We start from the raw sequence: 23392 nt of genomic DNA on the forward strand, positions 1-23392 counted from the left end.
AAGATTGTTTCCAGAATGCCACTGAGAATATTATTGGTATGTTGGTAGGAACAGTAAGAAATTTGAAGGGAAAGAGTAAAAAGCTGTGATGTGAAATGAATGTCATTTGCTTACAACACAACTTTGTTTGACCTTGCTAAAATTTGATTCAGCACAATCAAATATAAAGGTGTTTGAAGTCTGAGAAACTCCCTGGGCTGAGGTCTCCAGTTGAAGGTAGAAGCTGTACCACCTCCCACAGCCCCAGAATGCCACTGCCATTGGTCGGGGTCTAATACCACTGGCTCTGCATTCTGAGCAACTCCATCCCATTTGAGAGACTGGAAGCTAAAGGTAAGTTTTGGTACTTCTCTCTTAAAACAGTTAATTAGATTTTTAACACTGGAAATATTTTTATAGTATTTGTTTTATTTGATCGTGCATAATACTGATTCAAAGGCTGCAGATTGAGGAGACTATTTATTTTTCCCTGGATATGTCTTAGTTCCTTCCTGTGAGAGGAATACATAATCTTCATCAAAATATTTGATCTTACAGCTACTGCAGATGCCAATATCATTACAGTGTGTTCCAGTATATTACACGTAAGGGAAGTGCAGAGACATTCAAACTTTGCAGGTTGGTGTAGATGCTATAGTCATGTGTAAATAGTTTTTTTTCATAGAGATTATAATTATAATTGCTGGTTTTGTCTCTGTGTATACAAGATTAAATACTTATCAGTCCCTTTAAAACCCCCTTTTTTTTTCTAGGCAATGTGAAATGAAAACAATTTTTAATAATAACTTTGTGGGTTTTTTTATTTACTTAGGAGTTGTTTATTCAGAGGAAATTTTACACCAGATGTGTTATTATTACATTTTGGGTTATTAGAAAACACCCTTTAAAGCAGAATCATTTGGGATAAATGACATGCAAAAAAAGACGATATCCAGTCCTGTCAAAAACAGGCAGCAAAAAATATAAAGACAGGAAAATACTAAGCTCCAATATACTCCAGTTTACTTCAGAGACCATTTGCATTTTTATTCTATTTCATTGAAATTTTTTGTAACGAAGCAGAATACCTTTAGTAATATTGGAAGCTAATACTGAAAGATGCAATTCAACTAAGTTTTCTCAAAGACAAGCCCAAGTGACTCTAGCTTCTCCCAACAGCAGCTGAAAAGTCTTTTTGAATAAAGCAAATGAGGGAAAAATGAATGCCTTGTGTTGCTGACCATCCCCAGAGGAATTTCATATCCTCATGCCTAAACCAGCTTCATAAAGACCTCTTTTCATGAAGCTAAAATTCAGCTTTTTGCTCAGCATACACATTCAAAAAATGTCTTGTACATTTCATACATTTAATATAAGTAGTTACAGCTTTAAAATGAAATATTTAAATGTGTATACTATAGCATCACATCAGGAGTAGAATTTATTAGACTTGTGCACTGTTCATTGTCACTGTCTGTGCTTTTGGTGAAACTAGTGGGAGCTGTAGTTAAATCAAGGTGTAAGTAAAGAATACTGAATAGAGCCTTGTGTCAGGGATCTTATATGATAAGAATGAATACATCATGTGCTAGGAACAGGGAACACATAAACACTACTATTTGAGCCCAGCATGAATTTTCTATTATTTTACTAAAGTATGTAACTTGTAAATGGGTGATAATCCAAACTTACAATTCTGTTCTCCAAGGAGAACAGGTGACTGTAGTATGCTACCATTTCTTACTACTTTAAAAATTGTGTTGATTGAATAATGAAGTAATGCAGAGTACTGTCACTTACAGAGCTATGGAGGACACAGACTACTTTGAATTTTGCTCCCCATACTTTTGCAGAAGTGATGGTCCAAGTATGCCACACCATTCAAGAAATTAAAATTTTATTCTGGAAAAATAAATACTGGGTGAAAAGTGTTTTAATTATGCTTATCCAGAGACACTAAAGAAAGAAGTCCTAAAGTTTTCTACTTTTTTTTTTTTTTTAAATGGTGGAGGAGAAAGACAAAATTACATTGTTGTACATTTCAAAAGATTATTCGTTATGATAGACACAAGTAATATAACAATTTAGATTTTGGTTAGTTACTCAGAAGTTCTTTTCTAATGGTGCATTGGAAACAGGTGAAGTTAGATGAAAAGGGAAAGAGATGAATAGACATATCATCCTGTCACCGTTTCAGGTACTTTCTCATTGAGATCAGTTTATTTTTATACCAATAAAAATCCATATGTCTTTTCTAAATTATTTAAATGTTAGTATGGCCTGTAGTTTGAATAAATTCTCAGATCTAGGGACCCTTCATGAAACAAAGCAGAATAAACCTTTGATTCATGATGAATAGGTACGAGTTATATCTCAGAAATATTGTTGCATACATATAAGTACTGTATTTGTGAGATTAAATTTTCATACATTCCTTGCAAATAGCAGATTCCCCACATTTTGTTCATTTTCTTCTCTTTCAGAAAGGAAAACAGAATGCAGACCTTTGTAAATATTTTTCTGGGATTTTTTATCTTTGAGTCTGTTGGAGCTGCACCTATCACTGATACACTAATTTATGACTCTGAGTTCTATGACATACCACTTGGAGAGCTGCCTCACCCATTTGTCTATGATGAAAATGAGCAGTCTGACCAACTAGAGGTAATCAGAACTTCATTTATTCTATCTTTCCAAAGTATAAATGTAGTGCCTACTGGTGCATTTTTGTTGGCCATGAAAATATTTATCAGACAAAACTGCTCATATGGTTGCCATTGCCTTTGGTTGATCAACAGTTTTCTGTGCTAATAATACACTGTAGTTCATTCACATTTTCCCCAATCTACAAATGTGGCCAAAATGTTTCCTGTTTATTTTGTTTTGGTCCTAATCTTCAATAGCAGAGGAAAGCTGCAGTACTTAGTTTTTTTTGCATCGCCACAAATTCTCTTGGAGATTGTCCTTTTGTTTTTTCTGTCAGGATGAGGCACAGAGGCAGCTGAGAGAGGACATTCAGCATTCCACATTAAATGAGGCTGTAAAGTGCTCTTTCCTGATTTTGTTTCTTATAGTAATAGTTATGTTCAATACAAGTATCTCAGGTTATAAATTCTAGTGGTTTCTATTTCTGTTAGGAAAGTGAGCAGAAGGAAGTAAATAAGAAAGGGAAAACACTTTAATTGAAAAATGGGAAAGTAAGAAAAATTACTGAAGAAAAACTGTTGGAATTCTGCTATAGTGAGATGTATTGTCTGTACAAGCAAGAGACTCAATTTGTTGACTTAAATGCCTCCTTCCCCTCCTGCATTCCTGTATTTCTCTACATTACTGAAAGGCTAGATTAATTTTAGTCTCACTTTTCTGCTTAGACATGGGCGTAACTTTATATGCACTGTATGACTCAGGATTGAGTGCAATAAAAGTTGAGTGAAAAACATAACATTTAAATAATAATATGGGGGATTTGCTATTACATATAATATTTTAGAACTTTTTCACATAACAGTATATAATTCATGAAAATATATTCTTTTGAGTGATTCACGAATGCAGCAGGAGGGACAGGAACTAGTTTTTCATCAAGGTGAAATCAAAATTGGATAGCAACCTTGAAAGCAAAAGACAGAGACAATTTAAGAATAAATATATCCCAAAACTGGAGAACTACACTACAATCAGAACCTTACAGTTAGAGGAAATAAATTATCTCATCTAAGAAGGACTGGGAAGAACTTTTCTCTAAAGAAATTACTTTGCCTTTGGCTTGCTTTCCTGTGCCATGCAGAATCGCAGCTCTTTAAATACCATGCATTCAAGCTTTCTTCACCCTACTTTTAGTCACCGGATACTTGCACTATCTCTGTTTCACTTTGTCTAATAAGTCACAGTTCCTCTCTTTCTTTGCTTTTAAAAATGAAGCTTTTATCAGTTCTACAGAAATGGCTTCCGTCCTAGAAGTGAGAGAGGCTATTTTGTATGTGCCTCACCACAGAGATTTTCCCATTCAAACAATAGATTTCTTAGTAATACGTTGAATGGTAGGTGGAACTCTCCTGTGCTGTGCTCTGCCTGTGAGGTTCTATGACACTGAAGTATAAGGTGGCACCTTTGCAAGTTTCTGAGTGAAGGACAGAGACAAGGCAAGGCTTCTGTGGTTCTTTTTCCAGCTGAAAGGAAATTCAGGATGATCAATATTGTACCCAACAAGAAAAGACACAACAGGTCCTATCACGTTTCTTTCTTTTGGGAAGCATGGAATAGGCAGAGTCCAAAAAGTCTTTTCATTTTGTCTTGTAAACTTCTTTTCCAGAGCAGGGTTTTCTCCCCTTACAGAGCTCTTCAGACAGACTGCTTAAAATTCATCAAGTGAAGGTCATCCATCATAGCAGTTGAAAGGAATGTTACTTTGCATATGGATGGACCTCCCTGTGAGAACCCTTTTTTCCTAGATGTTTAGCCAAAATGTTTTTTTGCTTACATTCTGCTTACCACGTACCACCCACAGGAAACCGAAGCATTCACAATTCCCCTAAACCCAGGAGAGCTCAGAGTGGTCAGTTCTGTACAAATCAAGCAGCTTTTATAGATATGCATGTCAGTCTTGCAGGTTATCTTCTAGATACTAAATATTATTGACATCCCTCAAGTTTTAAACAGAATACATTTGATTTCTTGATCGTGGTTATGACTTTCCTCCCTACAATTCTGTTATTGTAAAGATGTGAACTACACAAGTGGCTCTATGTGTAAAAACCAGTATTTATCCAAGGTCACAGGTTAGTTTTTATTATGCATAGCTTAAATGATGAGCGATACCACAGAGAACCAGATAAACAGCAGGCCTTCATTAGGTCTAGCATGTGTACAGTAACTCTTTAGGACCTGATTTAAGGCCTTCTTTTCCCTTTAGAGAATTCTGAACCCTGTCTTTAGCCTTCTGAAATACATTTTCTGATGTTGCTGTTTTCAATTTCAGATTTTAAAATTCAGTTACATGCAAATACAAACCATTCTGTTTAACACATTTTTAAACTCATTGAAGAAATGCAAACTTTTCCAAGGTTGTGCATCCAACTGATTTTCAGCAGATCCAGGAAACTGACTGGTTCTAAGACATCAGATGTGTTTGGTGTTTGCTCCTGTTGATTTCAATAGGAATTAGGCACCTGTGCATCTTAAGGAATTAAAATTAAGCACCTATTTCAGTATGTCCTTTGGAGAAGTTGTCCTAGGTATGTGCCCTCTCAACCCCTTGCCCACTCCCCAGCCTTGGGATAGGGAGGGGGCTTGGAGAGACAGTCCTTATGCTGTGCAAGCTCTGCTCAACAGTAATGAAAATACTGATGTGTTATCTACAAAGTAAGCATTACTAGGACTGCTATGGGGAAAGCTAAATCCATCCCAGTCAAACCCAATCCACCTGTCTTCCTCAAATAACTTTAGATGTCCCCTAGGCACCTGCCTCAGGGTTAGCACCAAAATTTCAGCTTAATAAAGTTAATCAAGAGTGACTGAGTCCAAGTTCATGACTTCTTTTCTACTTCTTATACTCTTTAAGTATTTTTCCTTGTGAAGTACGTGTTCAAAAATGAAGTGCATGTGTGTAGATAAACACACACTTCATTGACTTGCAAATGTTTTTCTGAGAGCATTTTATCTAGATAATGGCTGTTGATATTTTTCCACTTGAAATCTGTCAATTTTTTTCATAGTTTTTAGACTAAATTTTAGTTTTGGAAAAATTAAGAATGGAAATCAGAGGATATCTAGCATTGCCTGCTAGCATCAGCAGATCTGTTTAATTTCTTGCATTCTTTTCATTGAATTCAATCTGTGTACGTGGAAAACATTTTTTAATGCGAAGTTTTTGCCTGGGGAAAATAATTCTATCTGTGAATTACTTGAGAGAATTGTATTGAATCCTCAATCAAAGCTATGTATTGTTATGTATTAGATGGGTCAAATCTGGGCTATAAAATCTGCAGTTTCCAAGTTCCCAGGTTGTAAGACATGGAAGATCTAGCTAAAGCCTTGCATCCAAAGGCAAATTGTTACTGAAAAAAAAAATTTAAGTAATATATCACTCAGAAACAAAATATGTACTGAGACTTTAGAGAGAACAATATCAACTCTTCCACAGATAATGGTAACAAAAGGCAATGTAAAAGAAAAACCTATTACCAAGGAAGAAATTCAAAGGTCCTAAAGGAGAAAGAAACTGCAAAGGAAAGTCACTGTGAGGTAGTGTGCAAGCTTTGTGTTGGATTTATCTGCTGAAACTGACAGTTACAACAGTATAAACATGAGCTGCTGTATCACTCCTTTTTCTACACAGTAAGTTTCATTATTATTTTCAATGAATATTTATATCAAGATAGGGTCCAGTGGCTCCAGTCAAGACTGGGTCTTCATTGTTCCAGCTGCTCTGCAAACATATACAAAAACAGATTTCCTTCTTTAAAATGGATAAAATCAAGTCAGGCTGTCAAAGGCATTCTTGTGTAAGCTTCTCGCTGGTAAAACAGAAGGCTCAGAGTTTTTCACTCTTTGAAACTAAAGCTTTGTTTGGATAGTGTGTGAGAAACACAAATTGTGGAAAGAGATTCCTATATACATCAGCTATTAATGTCTAATAAAATCACATTGCAAATTTTTGATTACAGTGCCTGTTAAACATAACCAGCCAATTTTCCTTCAGGTAGGAAAAGTTATGTTAAATAAATAAGAAGTGAAAATACAGAGGCATCAGGAAAATTTTTTCATCAGTAAGATAGGCTACTAGTGAGGCTGAGAAGCGAGGGAGCTATCTAGCTCTGAATAAGCAGCAAAACAAGGGAGTTGAATACAGGTTGGTCTGGGTGTGTGTTTGCAGAAGAGGTGAGCTGGAAAGTACCACCCACAAAATAATCAGAGACAAGCACTGTGAAAGCCTAACGTTTGATCCCACATTAGCTTGTTTGTTTTGAATCAAGATGGAAGTGGGTTATTCAAGTGCCTGCACAAAGCTCAGAACTTGAGTCTGAGCCCAGGCATTCACTTATATTCATGAGTGCATACACACAAAGCATCTGTGCTGTTGTCATAACATGCATGAAGATGGGTCTTACTTGTGCAAGAGCTTCCACTTGCCATTCTGCAGTTGAGACAGGCTTACACTGCTGTTTCTATCTTTGTGGCAGGTATCTGATTAAATAGGTGGATATGCAATGACTTATCAGAACATGTCATATACACTTTTACAAAACTTTGGAATTGGTACAAGTAATGTAGAAGTCAGATAACTACATAGGTGATAAGATAATTTGAAGATTTATCCCCAAATAGGAAATTTTCTACTTTTTCAGAAAAGCTTTGACTACAGCTCTTACATTCACTTGGCTGTTCATAACTGATTCCATATGCTTCTGCACAGATGTCTTCACAAAAGGGAAACATTGTGTGGATTAAAAAGCATTTATGAAATACCTGAGTGATGTTTAAAATATTTTTTCATATAGCAAAACCAAATGCAAGACAAGAATGAAGGATTTGAAATAGCATGTTAGTCCCTAAATTCTAGTACAATCCAAGAAGGGTTTGTCTCACCCACTTAGCTATCTGAAATGTTATAAAGACTAAATGTACTGGCTAAGACATTCCTAAACACCTAAAATCGATACTGGGCATGCTATTAGTTACCACTACCTTAGCTGAACCAACTAACTACTTCCTCTTACCTCAGACTGGGTGAGATTGCCTAAGCAGTTGTTCTGGTCTGAAAACACCTAAATTGGTCCATCTTGGGCTCATTGCTTAACAGTAACTTTCACATCTGTGAAAGATGTGACAGTTGAAACTCCACAGTGAGATTACATAGGTCTTTTACAGTAGATGCTGGCTACCTCGATTTCCCTAGTCACTTAATTTTTTTTCCCCAGACTTCCAGTTTTGTGGCTTCTTCTAGAAGAAAGAAGCCATCATTCCTATGGATGTGGGATATGAAACAAGGATACAGATATTTTAGAAAATTACCCCAAATTCCTAATTGTACCCATAGCTATATACTTTTTCTGAATACTGTTGAGTTAAATAAAATGCACATTTCTATCCCATTTAACAATCCTTTAAGGTAAGAATCATTTTAGAGCCAACTGGAGCAGAATCCAGAGCATGGTTTGGTACACAACTCAGAGCTGGGAATTTTTTTTTCTGCTCTGAGTCTGCTCTGAGTAATTTCTATCTTTATTCATATTTAGTCTTTATTTAATGCATGGGTCATTACTAATCCCTTGAAAAATCTCCCAGGTCTCAGCTCCTTTCATATTAGGCTACGTAATCATGCTTCCTTTTGACATACTTCTTCTGCCATGAGTTTTGCTTCTCTGGATGTTTTTTGGCATTGTTTCAACATCTCATCCAAACTCTCCTCTGGACCCCATTTGATGATCAAGTTGTCTTTTGGAACAGAAGTTATTGGGGTGCCAGCCTCTTTTAGCTAGTAATTTATGTCTCAACTCTCTTGCTTCTTGGATGAATGGAGAATCATCATCTTTGTTTTCATCAGAACTGAAATGGAGTAAAACAGTTGTGCAAATTTAGCAGATGAGTTTTTTTTAATTACTTAGGTGCAGGAATGCCTCATTCCCTACACAAAGTTGTAAGTGTGAGAGAGATAGCTCAGTAAATTCTTCAAAACATGCACAACTGTAAAGCCCTGACTAAATTTCTTCCTGAATCCTCTAGCTACACATGTACCAGGCATGTATCAGTAGAGTTAGCTAAGCAAAACTTCACTGAGTTTCTATCCCTTGATTCCTCAATGCAACCTAATATCTTGAAAGATGGTGAAAGACTGTCCACCAGTATCAGCATAGCTCCTGCTTTTAATGACTTGTACCTTTTCTTGTTGTTTTGTTTAAAGAAAAAAAAAAAGTATAGAAATGGTACTGCAGTAATTGTAAATATTTCATAGCAACACAGTCCCTACCGTGACATCACAGAAATCTGAGGACTGAGAATTTACTTTGAATGTTGTTTCTCAAGAGTGGTTTTGGCTCTGGCTTTCTTTAGATGAGATCTAGTCTTGAACCAGCTTCCAATTTCTGCTTTTCATCTTCCACTCCCAACTTAAGTCTTATTAATAGAAGGAGAAATAGTAGCTGTGGATACAATAGTTGCAGCTGTTGATCCAGGACATAGAGTTCAGACTACAAGTTGAAGAAAAAGTAGGCAGTACAATAACTTAATATTCAGAAAAAAAAATCCTATTATTATTATTCCTTTTTTGATATCCATGTTCCTTATTTTTCAGACTTGTGCAGCAATGCCTGTTATTATGATGCAGAATGTCCTTCTCAGTGGCAGGAAATACACCACATGCATGGACCTGTCCTCAGCACTTTCTTCTGTGCACCATACTCATGTCCTGGACCTGCCACTAAATGATTTTTAACTGATCTTACACTGACAGCACATTTCTATATAGGGTAACATCGTGAAGACAAACCTAATATTAGAAACTTATCTAGTTATGAAGATACAGCAGCTTGTGAGCACTATACCTGTATCACTTCAGGCTACATGCGTGGTCTGGATTGGATCATATAAGATTAAACATCTTTGCACTACAAGCTGTAGAAATGAGAGGAAGATCAGATCTGATGCCAGACTTTGGTCTTGATGTCCAGTAAAAAATATAGTTGCCTCTATATGGTCTCCTTTACAGCCAAAGGAAGACAGACACACACCTCAGGAAGTTGATTTATGACTTATGTGTATTCATCCACTCTCAGGAAGTGATTCTTATTCCACTGTCTGCACCAAGAACATAAGGAGACTAAGCTACTAAATAAGACCCTTAAATTCGATGTTTGAAGTTAAGTGAAGTGAATCCGGTTCTTTTTGTTCATGTTTTTAACACTGTTTGGTTGTAGTTTGAATACAAAGCAATCACAGTGCATTTAGGAAAAGCCAGGCTGGTGAACTGGGCAAAAGCACGTTCAGCTCCAGCAGTGCCTGGTCTGCCTGCACTGCATGAGGAGATATCCTTGAGACCCTGAACTGACTTCATAACAGCCAGTGAATCTTAAAGGAGACAAAAAACAGTCCAAGGGGTAGTTTCCAATGTTTGTCAAGAAGAACCCCAGAGGCAGTAAAAGGACTCAGTAGCTTCTGTACCTTGTTTTTTTTGTGTTGAACACAAGTGATCCTGGCCAGACCACTTGGGCACAGACATTTAGGTATGTGGGAACATGTCGGTGTAAACACGAAAATGAGTAAAATCTGAGAGAATTAGTCTGAGTGGGTAAAATCAGCTTACTTTTAAATTTTGTAAACAAATAACACCTTCTACTTTCCCAGATCTCCCTGAGTTTTATTACATTAATTTCTCCACACAACTTATTTATGTACTGAAAATGACAATTTATCTGTGCTGCAGAATTTTCAATCTAAGTAGATATTCCATTAATATGCAATGGCTCACAGATCTATTTATTTTTAAGATAGAACAATAGGACCTTAAATGCAAAATTCAAGAAGAAACAAGTATGAGACACTTTTGGAAAGGAAAGCAAACCAAAAACCTCGACCATAATTAGACATTTTCTTGTAGGCCTTTGTTAGTTTCAGAACAGCTGTGGAGAAAACTAGCTCCTTTTGATGGGTCAGTGTGTGGTACAACTGTCCCTTCAAGTTTATGAGGTCTCTTTTAAGTTCTGAACTTTTGTTTGTGTTTTAAAGTATATTTTTTGCAGCAAAAGAATTACAGAACTAGACACACCTCAGATTTTCCTGTAGATTTTATTTTATTTCATGTAATTTATCAACTTTGTTCCTGAAAGATATAGACTGAAAATGATAGACAGAACATCTGCCCCAGAATTACACCACCTCAGAAGTAAAACGTGGCAATTGATGGCTTCCAGCCTTGTTATTTAACTCCTTAAATCTATTTATTTTTTGTATTTTATTACTTTGCATTGATTATGTGAGTTTATAATCCTCATGTAGGTTAGTCTTACCTACATTTCTATTCTGTTCCACCGCTACTGGCTCCTAGCCCACAGATATTCTTTCATCTTACGTTATTTTCACATCTCAGCTTCCTGAGCCATTTCTAATCTTAAAAACCTTTTCATTTGTATCATCTGCTTTTCAGCTAATGGTGAAAGAGAGATACCTAAAGAACCCATCCTAAAAGAAACATGTGTTTTCAGTGGCTGGAGCTACTTTTCAGAAGTTTTGTCTCATTCTCTTATTCTCTGCTGTGAAAGGACATAGTGTAGACAAGATGCCTAGTCTATCAATAACTAAAGTTAAGAGTTGACTTTCACCAGTTGTAGCTTATCTCTCATTGATATGTTCAGATTTCTGTGCTCTTGACTTTTGTAACTTCCTGGTCTGAAAATGCCTCTAAATCGGCCAGCCACATGAAGCTTCGTTTGTAAATGTAGTCATATTGGATAAAAGTAGGAGGCAAAAAAAATAGGTACTCTATGCAATCTTAGGAAAGGTATTACTCTGCTTACAGTCCTGTGGCTGTTATTCTGCACTGGTATGCTCCAAATGTCTTGATTGATTCCAAAGACAAAGTAGGGTAACTATTAACCATATAGTTAGATGGCTAAAGGTAGGTGATGTGATTCCCTTTCAGTATTTTCCTGTACCATGCATTAAATCTAGCTTGGAAGGCTGATTCTGATTATGACTTGCAACTATCGGCAAAGAGAAATGTGCATTATTGTATTTCTCCACAATATTCTTCCTGTTTTGTGATTTTTCATAAAGAATATCACTTACAGTAGCAAAGGAAATACAACCCCCTCCCTACTTCCAACCCTCCCTGCCCCCAAAACCTATGGAGAATAATACCATTAAGTGACGCAGAATCATTTCTGTTTCAGTTTTTTAATAAAGTGTATATTGCCAAAAATAAACAAGCATCTGGATGACAAAGGTCCATTCTGTACATTATATAGTTCAAGTAACATCTTTGTCTTGTTAGAAACTTGCGTGATTTATCAAATATGTAAAAGATAGAAAGCTGCATGGCTCAAATGACTGATAATGGGAAACAGACTTTTACCTTTAAGTTACTGGTTCAAGTCCAACCTATTTACAGCAAGTGAATACTGCTCATGCTCCAGGTCTGATATGCAATACACATGTATCAGTGAACTCCTATTCTGTTACCAGTGTAAAAATGGCAGCATCATTAAATTCACTGTAATAACTGGGATTTTTTTTATGACAGTCACAACTGGTGCAGGAGACTGGATAGATAATACTAACTAGATGTTCGGAATAGTTTCTCTAGAACCCAGATTTAGCACATTGGCAAGGAAAGTATGGGGAGGCTTTCAACTGCGCATTTCCAAAACTAGATAACATTCTGTAACAAAAGAGAGACAACAGTCTAGGAACAGAAGTACTAGAAGTTAATACCTCTGCTTTGGTACCTAACAACTACAGTGATTAATCAACTAAGAAAACCTGAGAAAGCATAAAGCAAATCACAAATTCCAAGCTGGCAAGTTTCATAAAGTATGCCCTCAAATATTCAGAGAAGTGGCAGTCAATGTAGATGACCCAAATCCCATGACAAGTGAAAGGAATGTTATCTTTGATCTGAAACCTATTTACAAACTGTATCTGGAAAATGCTTTTCTCTAGAATATTATTCTCAGTAGAACTGCCACAAAAGATCCATACACAGCCATTAACAGGTCTCAAACCCTCTGGATTTTGTTCCAAAGTTCAGGACAGGGACTCTTATCTCATTTCCACAAAACTGGTGAAGTAGTACACTGCATGTGCAAGCACTTTAGTGCAGTACTACCTTGGATCTATAAAAGTCTGGAATGCATCTCTCCCTCTAGGCTTCCTCCATTCGGAGAACATCTGTCCCATTTCCTTTGTTCCCAAAGTTTTCTTTTGATTTGTCCCCAAGTCCATTCCTGGTTAAGCTGTCTTACTGTCAGTGCTGCAGATGGGAACATTGTGTATTTGTCTGCACAAAGCAACAAGGTGCATCCTTACTCTTACACCAACAGGTTACTCAGTCGTAGTTCAGCTGAAGGTCATTTTGCTCACTTGATCACCATGTGTTTTGCAAAGTTATGATCCTCGGGCATTGTATCAGGGCATTTTTATCCATAAACTATATTTAGTAATATTATCTATGGCTTACTGGAATACAACTAAAGAATATACAGAGAACGTGAAGTGTATGCAGTCAAAATCTCAGTCTGTGAAGTTCAGAGTGCTTCCTGGTTTTTCATTGCTTCCACATTCTCTGTTTTCAGTGAAACTAATTGATGCAAAATATTTGAAGCTATGACCACTATGTAACTTAAACCAAATTCTTTCTGTGCAACATGTAGATTTTATATGGTTATTTAGATACTCTCAGGCAGTCTAGGAGCATAACACTGCTGTTATAAATATACATATATGAATGTACACAGGTTTTTCACATAAATATATTTAAAACCTATCCTATCAAGGAATAAGACAGAAATAACTCTACTTGCAAAATATCATATAGTTAAGTTATGAGATTCAAATAGGGATCAGAATATACTTTGCTTGTGCTTGGGACCCAGATCTAAGGTGTGTTAGTTCCTTTAACTTGTATAGCCTACATAGAAAGCCTAATTTGAAAAATCCTAACCACCTGTCCCATCTGGATGCAATTAATTTTACCTGTATTTTACTACTAGAATTTATGAGCACTCGTGTGAGTGGGTTCAGCAATAGGTTCTCCATGGGGACAGCAAATTCAGCAAAAAAATTTCAAAAAATGGAGAGGGTTGATCAGGTGAAGAACCTCAGGATTTAATAGTTTTATGGTAGTGTTGTGCTAGAACGCTGCAGTGGAGGAAAATCTTTACTAAAGCATAATTTTATGCTTCTTCTCCTTCACACTTGGGATGAAGACATTGTTACAAAATTCCTGTTTTTGATCACGCCTTAGATATAGGCTAAGGAGTGCTAACTGCAGAACAGAGGCACAGCACCCTACAAGTGGATGTATTACCTAAATTTTAAATAGAACCTGAGGTCTGTAAAGCCCTATAAGGACAGTAATTTGTTGTCAGGGATTTAAAAAACAAAAGAAGTGCACTTTTGAACGAGGCCCTGGGGTGGTCAAGCAATGTTATCACACATGGGGAAATCAAGGTACAGTGGTAAAGTAACTTGCAAAGGTCACACAACTCGCATGGATTGTCAGTGTCTGGGTGATTACAGTACACCACTGTGCCTCTTTGCCTCTGTCTCTTTGCAAATGTAGCCCCCTCTGCAACAACCCTGGCAAGTTTGCACTACTCTTTATGAGGGGCTTATATAACAAGAAAATTGCTACATCTTCATTTTTATCCTGAAGTTGTCATATAGCAAAATCAACCAAATGCATCTTTAGAATTATAGTTAACACAGTAAAATTCACTGGTTTGACTAATTATGTTGAGTGGAGAGGAAAAAAATAAGGTTTCTATTTCCATGAAAGGAATTTCCAAATTTTATAGGATTTTTCTAAACCAAGATTTTATCTAACATTTTTTTATTTATACCCTTAATTTTTTGTACTACATAATGCAACTGCTGATGAATAAAGCTGGCCAGAGTCAAAAAAAGAAACTGACAAAACCACTGCCACCATGTTTGCAAGCAGTATGTGAACTTAGACTTCAGAGTTCTTAGATAATAAGATTTTTAAAGTATGTTTATATTTTTAAATAGACCCTGCACAGCTACATTGGATTTGGATTTATGCTGGTACAATTTACAATTTTATGGTGAAAAGACTTGCATCTTTTTCATACTTCACAACAAATTTTCCTTTGTCACACAGGATATACAAATTTCTATCACAAATATAATTTAACTTCAAATAAATGCAGAAAAAACATTTTGTTGTTACATGTTCTTGTTAGTGAAGTACATGCAGTGTGCATGCACGTGCGCACATGCATGCGTGCATATCTCAGTTTAAAACACTGAGATAAAAAATGAAGGAGCATATTGGAGTTTCATGAACTGTTTACACGTCATCAGAATTCATTATGGCTGCCAGATAAAATGCAGCTCAACCACTAAATCTCAGAACATACATGACCTCTAGTGGGAGAATATGAATAACTGAAAGAGAATCAGCTACCAGTGGAAGTAAACAGTAACTTTTCTTATTTCCTCTTAATTTCCCTAGACAGAGATTGGGACAGCACTACCTGCTATAATTCAAGAGAGCTATTCTTCTGCACCATTGACAGAAGAATCTGATGAGGAAGCATCAACTCCAAAATTAATCGATGGATCTTCAGCACAGGGATCTGGGGTTCTTGGACCCCAAACTCAAGACGGTTAGTAGGAAAGAGCTATGAGTTTCACATGTGTAGCTTTGCTTTGAGTGAGCCCACTTTATTTGCTTATGAGTGTCTGCCTCTCTTACTGAAGAGAAGGTATATAATTTCTGTACCTCTTTTACTGTAGAGATGTATAACATGCCTATCTTGAATGGTCTGAAGTCACAGAGGTGCCTAGTCAGAATTTTTCCACACTGTTTCCATAAGAAAATGACTGCACCCATGAAGATAGTTTTCAAATAAAATTTTATTAACACTTAAACACAACTTAAGAAATTGCTAATGGTTGGCAAATGCTACCAGTACTTTTTTATTAACTTAGATTTCAATATCATTACCAACTAACTTTATCTTACAGTGACTTGTTACATGATTTTTATAAATAAATAAAATATTTTTACAAAATATAATTAAAAAGTTGAACAATTCTGGACCATGAAAACTAGAAACTATGAAACTTAAGGAAAGAAACTATTTTGAAATTTTGGGTGAAGCTGATTTTCTCTTGTTCAGACAAGCTATAATAAAGACAGAACTTTCTGCATCTCACAAGGGAATTAAAATTCTGAAACACATTCTGTCCCTCTCCCATGCAAACATTGTGATGCTAATAATTGGCATTTGTTAGCAGCTACTCTGAGCTCTTGTAGCTGAAGATCACTAGAGTTATCCACTGCTGTGTTGGGTCTTTTTGCTGTGTGGCTATCAACATACAACAACAGGAGAAGGCTATGTATTACTATGCCTAACACTATAACTGAGTGCTGTAGAAGACAAATGAAATGGGGGGGGGGGAAAAGAAAAAAGAGTTCATGCTTCTGAGATTGTGTTTTTTGTGATGAGAAATTAATCATTCTTGTCTTTTTTTTATGCATATTACTAGTGAACCTTGCCCAGGCAAAAAAACCATCACCACCACCACCAACAAAAAAACAACTCCCCCCCAAAAAACAAAAAAAACCTACACCAAAGCAAAGCAAAGCAAACCAAAAAACCACTGACATCAAAACAAATAAAAATTGAAATGAGAATTTCCCAGGAGAGTTCTGAAAAAAACACATAGCTTCCTTACATTTTGAGAGCTACAGGATGCTGCAAAACATTTCACATAAATATTACATATTATGAGCTCTGTATCTGTCAATATTTTTGAGCACTGAATGCAAATCAACTAGCGCATCAACTGAAGATCTGCATGGGAGGCTCAAGACTGTAACATATCACATCAGTTATTTTGTGTCTTTATTTTCTTTCAGCAACAGAGTTTCCTTTCAGATGTTGCTGCTATTCTTGTCTTGGTACTGGATAGAAGACAACAAGGCTGGAGAACATCAAGCCAAGTTCATTTCTCTTGTTGAAATCTCTTTGAATCCTTCCCATTACTCTGTCATTTTTCAGTCTCCACCAGCCACAGGTGACAAATACCACTTCTCCAAGATCAAAAATAGGGCAGAAGGGAAACTCTCTTCCTGTACTATGTTGCAATATTTTGAAAAATTGTCAGCCACCCTGAACTCTACATTCATTTAGGCTTAGATTTGCTGGAATGGTTCAAGGTGTGACCATTTATTTTTTACCCTGTGTCAGGCTTGTTCCCTGTAGCTAATTTCATCTCTCCTGTGGAGGAAGTTAGGGAGAGTATAAAAAGAACCTCATCTCTGCAGATATGTTATTCCTGGATGCCCAAAAAGAGATTCTCGAATAAAAGAGTACTCTGCTCTCTGATCCTTTAATCTTGTCTGAAAAGACACCACATATATTGCCCACCCTTCAGTTAGTTATTACTGCCTGTCATTAACTGGCATGGATTAAGAAGGCAAATCTTCCATGTAGCCACAACCGATCTGGAGAAAAAACTCATCTACAAGAAAAGCATTTTCATACTTATTAATTATGCTACTATTTTCTAAAGTAACCGGAACAAACAATCAACCATCTGCTACAAGGAGGAAGAAAACATGGAACAGACAAGTATTTCTATGGCATTAAAAAATGAGAAACAGATATGCTGATTTATAACCATAATCAAAGAAAAGATTTATCAAAAATCCAACGCACATAGCAACTAACAACTTTTCCTACTGAAAATGACATTCAGACAAACCAGTCAGTGTCACAATTCTCACCAAATTTGAACAGTATCATCAAAAGGAACTTCTGAATTCAGGCTATTCATGCAGTTTGATGACTGAGACAAAATGGCCTAATTTTTCATTTCCAGGAACTGCTGGTAGTAACCAAATGTTCTGGTAACATGGTCTCCAACTTACCTTAAGTCAGACTGACAGAGAAATTTTTCATTATGCTGAAGTTCTGAGTCAGAAAACATAATTAAACAACATGTAAGGAAATTGAGGTTCCTCTCCATATCTCTAGGAAAATATTAATCTCCTTACAAATTATTCATAATTAATATTTACGGAACCAAACTTAGAAAACCTTAACAACAAGCTTCAGTGACCCACTCATTTCTCCATCTAGATGGAAGCACACACTTGCCAGCTTAGGGGGAAATTGATCCTTGGTTGGCTGCTGTAGTCTGAGAAACACTATCAGAACAAGTTAAATGACCTCCTATTAGGCACAGACAGGAAAAAAAAAAAAAGCTTTAAGCAGAATTTAATCACTTGTTGAAATTATATGATATGCTAATCAAAACAGGATGGGAGTGAACTTTATCATCATCCAAATCTTATCATTTTGTGCTTTTTTCATTGTAGTAATTACAATTTTTGAACATTTTTGGTAACAAACTGTTTTCTTTTAAATTCTTTCATAGGCCTTCCCACCTGCCTTTTGTGTACATGTCTAGGGACCACAGTCTACTGTGATGATCGTGAGCTTGATGCTATTCCACCATTACCTAAGAAAACCACGTATTTCTACTCACGCTACAACAGAATCAGGAAGATCAGCAGAAATGACTTTGCTAACTTAAGTATGGATAGAAATAATGTTGCAATTAGCTTTAATGTCTATAATTTCTGTCTCATCCTAATCCAAGACATAGTGATTTACTTTATGTAATGTTTGATGACAGTAGGATTATACACATAAATGCAGATATGGAAAAGTGGTTTGTTACATTTGAATGTAAATGCAGATTCTTTTACAAAGTTTTGAATTATTAGAAATAACAATGTTCATCTGTCTTTTTGCTGTTACTCGTAATCAGCTTTGGAAAAGCAGAAAAAACCCAAACATCATGAAACATTTGTTGCATAGTAGAAAGTACTGTTTTCCTAAACAAAATAAGTTCTCAGGTAGACATACTTTCAAATATTTGCAAAGTATATGTGTGAAAGGAATTTCACCATTACTTTGTAGCTTTAAAGTGTATGCTCATTGGTTTACTCCAGAACTAGGAAAATCTTCAGTTAATGAAAACTGTTAATCCAAAACCATTTGTGGCAAATTCTTTCGGTTTTGTTTTAGACCTAACACTTATTGATTTCATGAGGAGAACTGTGGAATCAGTGCCAAAAGAGACTACTACAACAATTCAGAGGAATGCAAATATCCTTTTATGAAAGAAATCTATAAGGGTTTGGCTTGTGCAAGCTGACATGAAGTTTGGGAAGGAATACACTTGCTATATAAAAAACCCAATGGGAATAAATACTAAGAAGAGAGAAAATTTATTTAGGCCAAAATATGCTGATAGTATAAGAATGAAATAATAAAATAAAATAACCATGAAAAACATTCTGGGTGGAAAATAGAAGTGAGGTACAGAATAATACATTTAAAATTAATGCATATTAATGCACTGGTATTTAGGCATTATTATTTCTTGCCAAAAATAAATTGTATGGGTTTTGGTTTTTTTTAATTGGAAAAACTGTTTGAATGTATTTTAGAAAAAAGTCAATATATCAAATTTCTCACACATAGGAAAATGTAAAGAAATGTGGAACAAGGTGGTAGAGAACATGTTTACTTCCCTTTAAATGTTATTTTTCCAAAAAGATAACCATTTAAAAGATTCCCAGAACATACAGAAATTTTAAAACAATTAACTTTATAATATTTCACTGAAATATGTATGAAGAATGACAAGGCAATTCTAAACAGGATGAAAAGGAAATGTTGGTCCCCTTCCTCAGGAGAATTATTCAAATATGGATTATTGTATTATATACATCAAGAGAGAGATGCCACATACTGGGTCAGGAATGGATCTGATTCAAGACATTTAACCTGTAATTTAAATAACCCATTTGCCTTTTTCTTTTTTAAAACTTTCAGGAAATACATCCTTACATATTTGTTGTATCTTATTTCTTTGCCAGACAATTTAAAGAGGATTGATTTGACTGCAAACTTTATATCAGAGATCCATGAAGATGCCTTCCAGAGACTGCCCCAACTTGAGGAGCTGGTGCTCCGTGACAATAGGATAAGGCAACTCCCTGAGTTACCACCTACCTTAACATTCATCGATGTTAGTAAGAACAGGCTTGGTCGCAAAGGAATACGTAATGAAGCATTTAAAGTAAGTCTCGGTTTGATGGGAAAATGTTTTCTTCCTCTCTCCAAAGGATGTGGTCAAAACAACAAGTATGTGTCCTTCTGCAGTACTAAAACTGTTAAGACTATAGGCACCATGACTGTGCTGGCTGCTGCATAATCTATAAAGATGGAGCAAGAGGTATGAGCACTGTCAGCTGGACATGAGAACCCTTTTTATTTGTCTTTACAATGACCTGCAATGGCACACTATGTTTGTATCTATGAACTGACTACACACATGACTAGCAAGACTCCAGAAATCAGCTTGATGTTGCCTTACAAGTAGGCAAGAGGGAAGGACAAAGCTATGGATGCTGCTGCATCAGATTTACTCTTCCATATATCCACATGAGAACTTGGAAGAGTATTCATTAAATGTATATGCCTTATTTCCACCTTGAAAAGCAGGAAAGTTGGAATCTCTGAGTGATTACCCTTCCTCAAGAATTTTGGTGGATAAAAGCAGCCTTGTACTGCTCCTAATTGCATGTGAAATCAGAAGTTGTTATGGAACACGGGCTAGCTTCATATATTAGACCTGGCTAATATGCACTATTTAATTGCATCTAAAAAGGAAGTTGTAACCAGCCACCTCTGTGTTCCTCCTTTGGAGGACAGGTTCTTAATGAAGCAACCAACAGCAGTTACTGAACCAGATATTTTCTCCTAGACCAACATAAAGCAGGAGTTGGGAATAGGAATGATGGGCCAAAATCAGTCCCTCAAATTGAGACTCTGGTTTAGCACCTTTTTGTTCTGCACTCACCTGATTTTAGCCACAAGGAGTCTCAGCCTTTATCTTCCGTATTTGCCAAGAACCTTCACCTTATGGTATCTAAGATACCATATCTTAGAATTCTTTCAGTAAGAGTTAAAATAGGACACTGTGCTCAAAAAAGTAGTTAGGTACCATGGTAATGTGTGCGTTAAAAGAGGGCAAAATGACAGCATTTTGCTGAGCTTTATTGACGTAGCCAAGTTTATATTTTACTATTGTTATAATTACCAGTTGAACCTGCTTCTTCCACTATATCAAGGGAGAAAATGATTGAGCTTTTCAAATGGAATGAGAAATTTATTTTTAGCTCAGGCATTTTTTATGCAGTTATAACTGCAACACCAATACACTTCTGCAAAATTGAGTAAGATTGTCACAAAAGCAAGAAAACTGACAGAACAGGAAACATTTCTGCATAATAAGTGGGAGAGACAGCATTTTCACTTTAGAACAATATGAAATTACATCTCTAATTATTGAGTTTCTAGACATTTCAAAGATTTTTTTTCCTTTATTTTAATCCAAATACCTAATCCTCAACAGCAACACTTCTCAGCCTGTGCAAATGAAAGTTCATGACTGTCTTTGAATGTCATATGTTTTGAACTGTATCATGCTGAAACAAAATGTGCTGTTATCCAGTGGTACTCATTGCAGTGATAAATGTCAAAGTTACTTGCTAGAGATTTTAAAAAACCTGTGTATTTTTCTCCCAACTTTTCCCTTCATCCTCTAGGATCTGCATGAACTGCAGCATCTTTACATCACTGACAATAATTTGGATCATATTCCATTGCCACTCCCTGAAAGCCTCCAAGCTCTTCATCTTCAGGTAGGCCACAAGAGTAATGGCTCTGTATATCATGTCCAAATAGTAAGTAAAACTGGAAAGGGTAACTGTTTTCTTCCTTTTTTTTTCTTCTCTTTATCCAAAAGTGTACTTGACTAAACAAAATATTGAAAACATACAATTAATTTGTGAATGCAGTATTTGAAAGTCATAAAATGTAGCTCAGCTAAGCTTTAATTATTAGAATGTGTAATACAGTATTTTTGAAGCATAAAACTCTACATTTATTGTTAGTACAGATTAAAGTTAGTTTCACAGCTGTCAAGACCAACAGTAGTCTAAGAGAATTCAAAGACAGAAATCCCTCACACTTCTCATACAAATCTTCTGGCAGGAATACTTTTAGATATCCCTAGAAAGTTGCTTTACGTCTATATCCAGTACATTTCACTCTCTTAATAAAGGTCATTTGCAGTTACTAACAGTTTTTCAGCCAAATTTTTCCATTTGACTATGTTGGAACATCGTATCCATCATCTTTCTGTAATCATTTTTTTGTATTTGCTTTTACCTAAACTTTTCTTTCTGAATTCTTCCTTTTAACCTTTCCCATCTCTGCTTCTATCACTTTATCTCCTCTTGTACCAATGTGCAGTTTTGATTATCAGCAGATGTTTTTATTTATTACATATACAGTAAAAAAACCTTTGAATAAATAGCTTGATGTACCATACATAATTTGACCTCTATCTATCAATAAATAAATCTATAGAAAGATCCTGCTTGCTAACTGACTATTTTTTTCACCTGCCTGTGCCTGTGCATTAAATATTCAGTGCTGAGTGCTACAGACCAAAGCTAGCTAGCTGGACTTTTTCCACACCAACTTCTGACTAGAATGGAAGAATTTTCAAACAACCCTCATTTTAGGAGATGGCCTTTTTAGTCTCAATTTCCAGACAATATTGTATTCTAGCAGTTCATTTTTTAAAATAGTTCATTTCAAGAACAAAAGCTCAGTGAACATAAGGAATATAAGGGGAATTTAAATCAAAGGAATAAAACCTAAAGCATTCAATTTTCCCTGTATACACACAGATGTGGGCTAAGCTCATGTGAGAGGGCCAGGGGGAAAGAAAGTTGTCACAGATCAAATTGCAGATTTGTGTCTTTGCAGGTTGAGGCGTATCAAGCTGTCAGGATGATAATTACGGTTCTATGATTTTTGGACTGGCCTGCACTGGTTCCAATTTGGGTTAATAAGGCACTTCAACATGATTCCAGAAATGAAAGTGCTCTATACTTCTAGTAGGCCCCTCTTGCAAAGCCTGTCTCTGCTACACGGTCTGAGTTACTCAGTTCTAAAGCTTTGTACTGGCCAAGAAATTTTTGCCAGTTCTTGGGAGATTTCTCTTTTGATGACTTATAGCCACAATCTGGCCCTCTGGGTTCAAACAAGTATCTCTCTAGGCACTGAAAATGCATTCATAAATTGTTCTTCATTTTTCGAAGAGTAAAAAATTGCTTTCAAGCAACTGTTCTCATAGAATTTATTTATTTTTTTTTAGAACAACAACATTCAAGAGATGCACGAAGATACTTTTTGCAAAACGAAAGATTTTAATTACGTACGTAGGGCTCTTGAAGACATCAGACTGGATGGTAATCCCATCAACCTGAGCAAAACACCTTATGCATACATGTGTCTACCCCGTTTGCCAGTTGGTAACCTCATCTAAGCTTTGACAGGAGCCAATACTGTCATATGCTAAAAGAATCTTTAAAGACATATTTAACTCACTGCTACACTACACAAGATGTATTTTTTCAAATCTTGCTAATACGGGAAATATTTCTATTAATAAAGAAATTGATTATTGAGGCACAAACTATAAGATGAAATGCTAAAAGACAACTCCATTATCTACCCAACTGGAAGTTGTATAATAACAGTAAGAAAAATATTTAACTACAAAAAGTGTACTG

The 23392-nt window shown here is 35.9% G+C and overlaps 1 protein-coding gene across 2 annotated transcripts; it reads left to right on the forward strand.

Annotated features, from left to right (window-relative positions):
• Positions 1–320: 320 nt before the first annotated feature.
• EPYC (epiphycan) lies at positions 321–23392 on the forward strand. Of its 2 annotated transcripts, none has more exons than XM_014963518.1 (7): positions 321–333; positions 2463–2643; positions 15170–15323; positions 18106–18264; positions 19619–19821; positions 21353–21448; positions 22975–23392. In XM_014963518.1, exons 2-7 carry the CDS (start codon positions 2476–2478, stop codon positions 23143–23145), a joined length of 951 nt encoding a protein of 316 aa, XP_014819004.1. In that variant the 5' UTR covers positions 321–333; positions 2463–2475; the 3' UTR covers positions 23146–23392. The 2 variants fall into 2 exon arrangements, with proteins under 2 accessions (XP_014819004.1, XP_014819005.1); XM_014963519.1 differs by having other exon boundaries at positions 18139–18264.

This window comes from Calidris pugnax, unplaced genomic scaffold (assembly GCF_001431845.1).
Source record: "Calidris pugnax isolate Ruff unplaced genomic scaffold, ASM143184v1 scaffold44, whole genome shotgun sequence".
NCBI lineage: Eukaryota > Metazoa > Chordata > Aves > Charadriiformes > Scolopacidae > Calidris > Calidris pugnax.

What these genes read in the sequence shown, in the direction of transcription:
- EPYC (XM_014963518.1), top strand. Translation starts at nt 2,476, where the DNA reads ATGCAGACCTTTGTAAATATTTTTCTGGGATTTTTTATCTTTGAGTCT. An exon ending in TGGACCCCAAACTCAAGACG is followed by an intron (nt 15,324 to 18,105) that starts GTTAGTAGGAAA and finishes ATTCTTTCATAG; the next exon opens with GCCTTCCCACCTGCCTTTTG. An exon ending in AAATGACTTTGCTAACTTAA is followed by an intron (nt 18,265 to 19,618) that starts GTATGGATAGAA and finishes TTTCTTTGCCAG; the next exon opens with ACAATTTAAAGAGGATTGAT.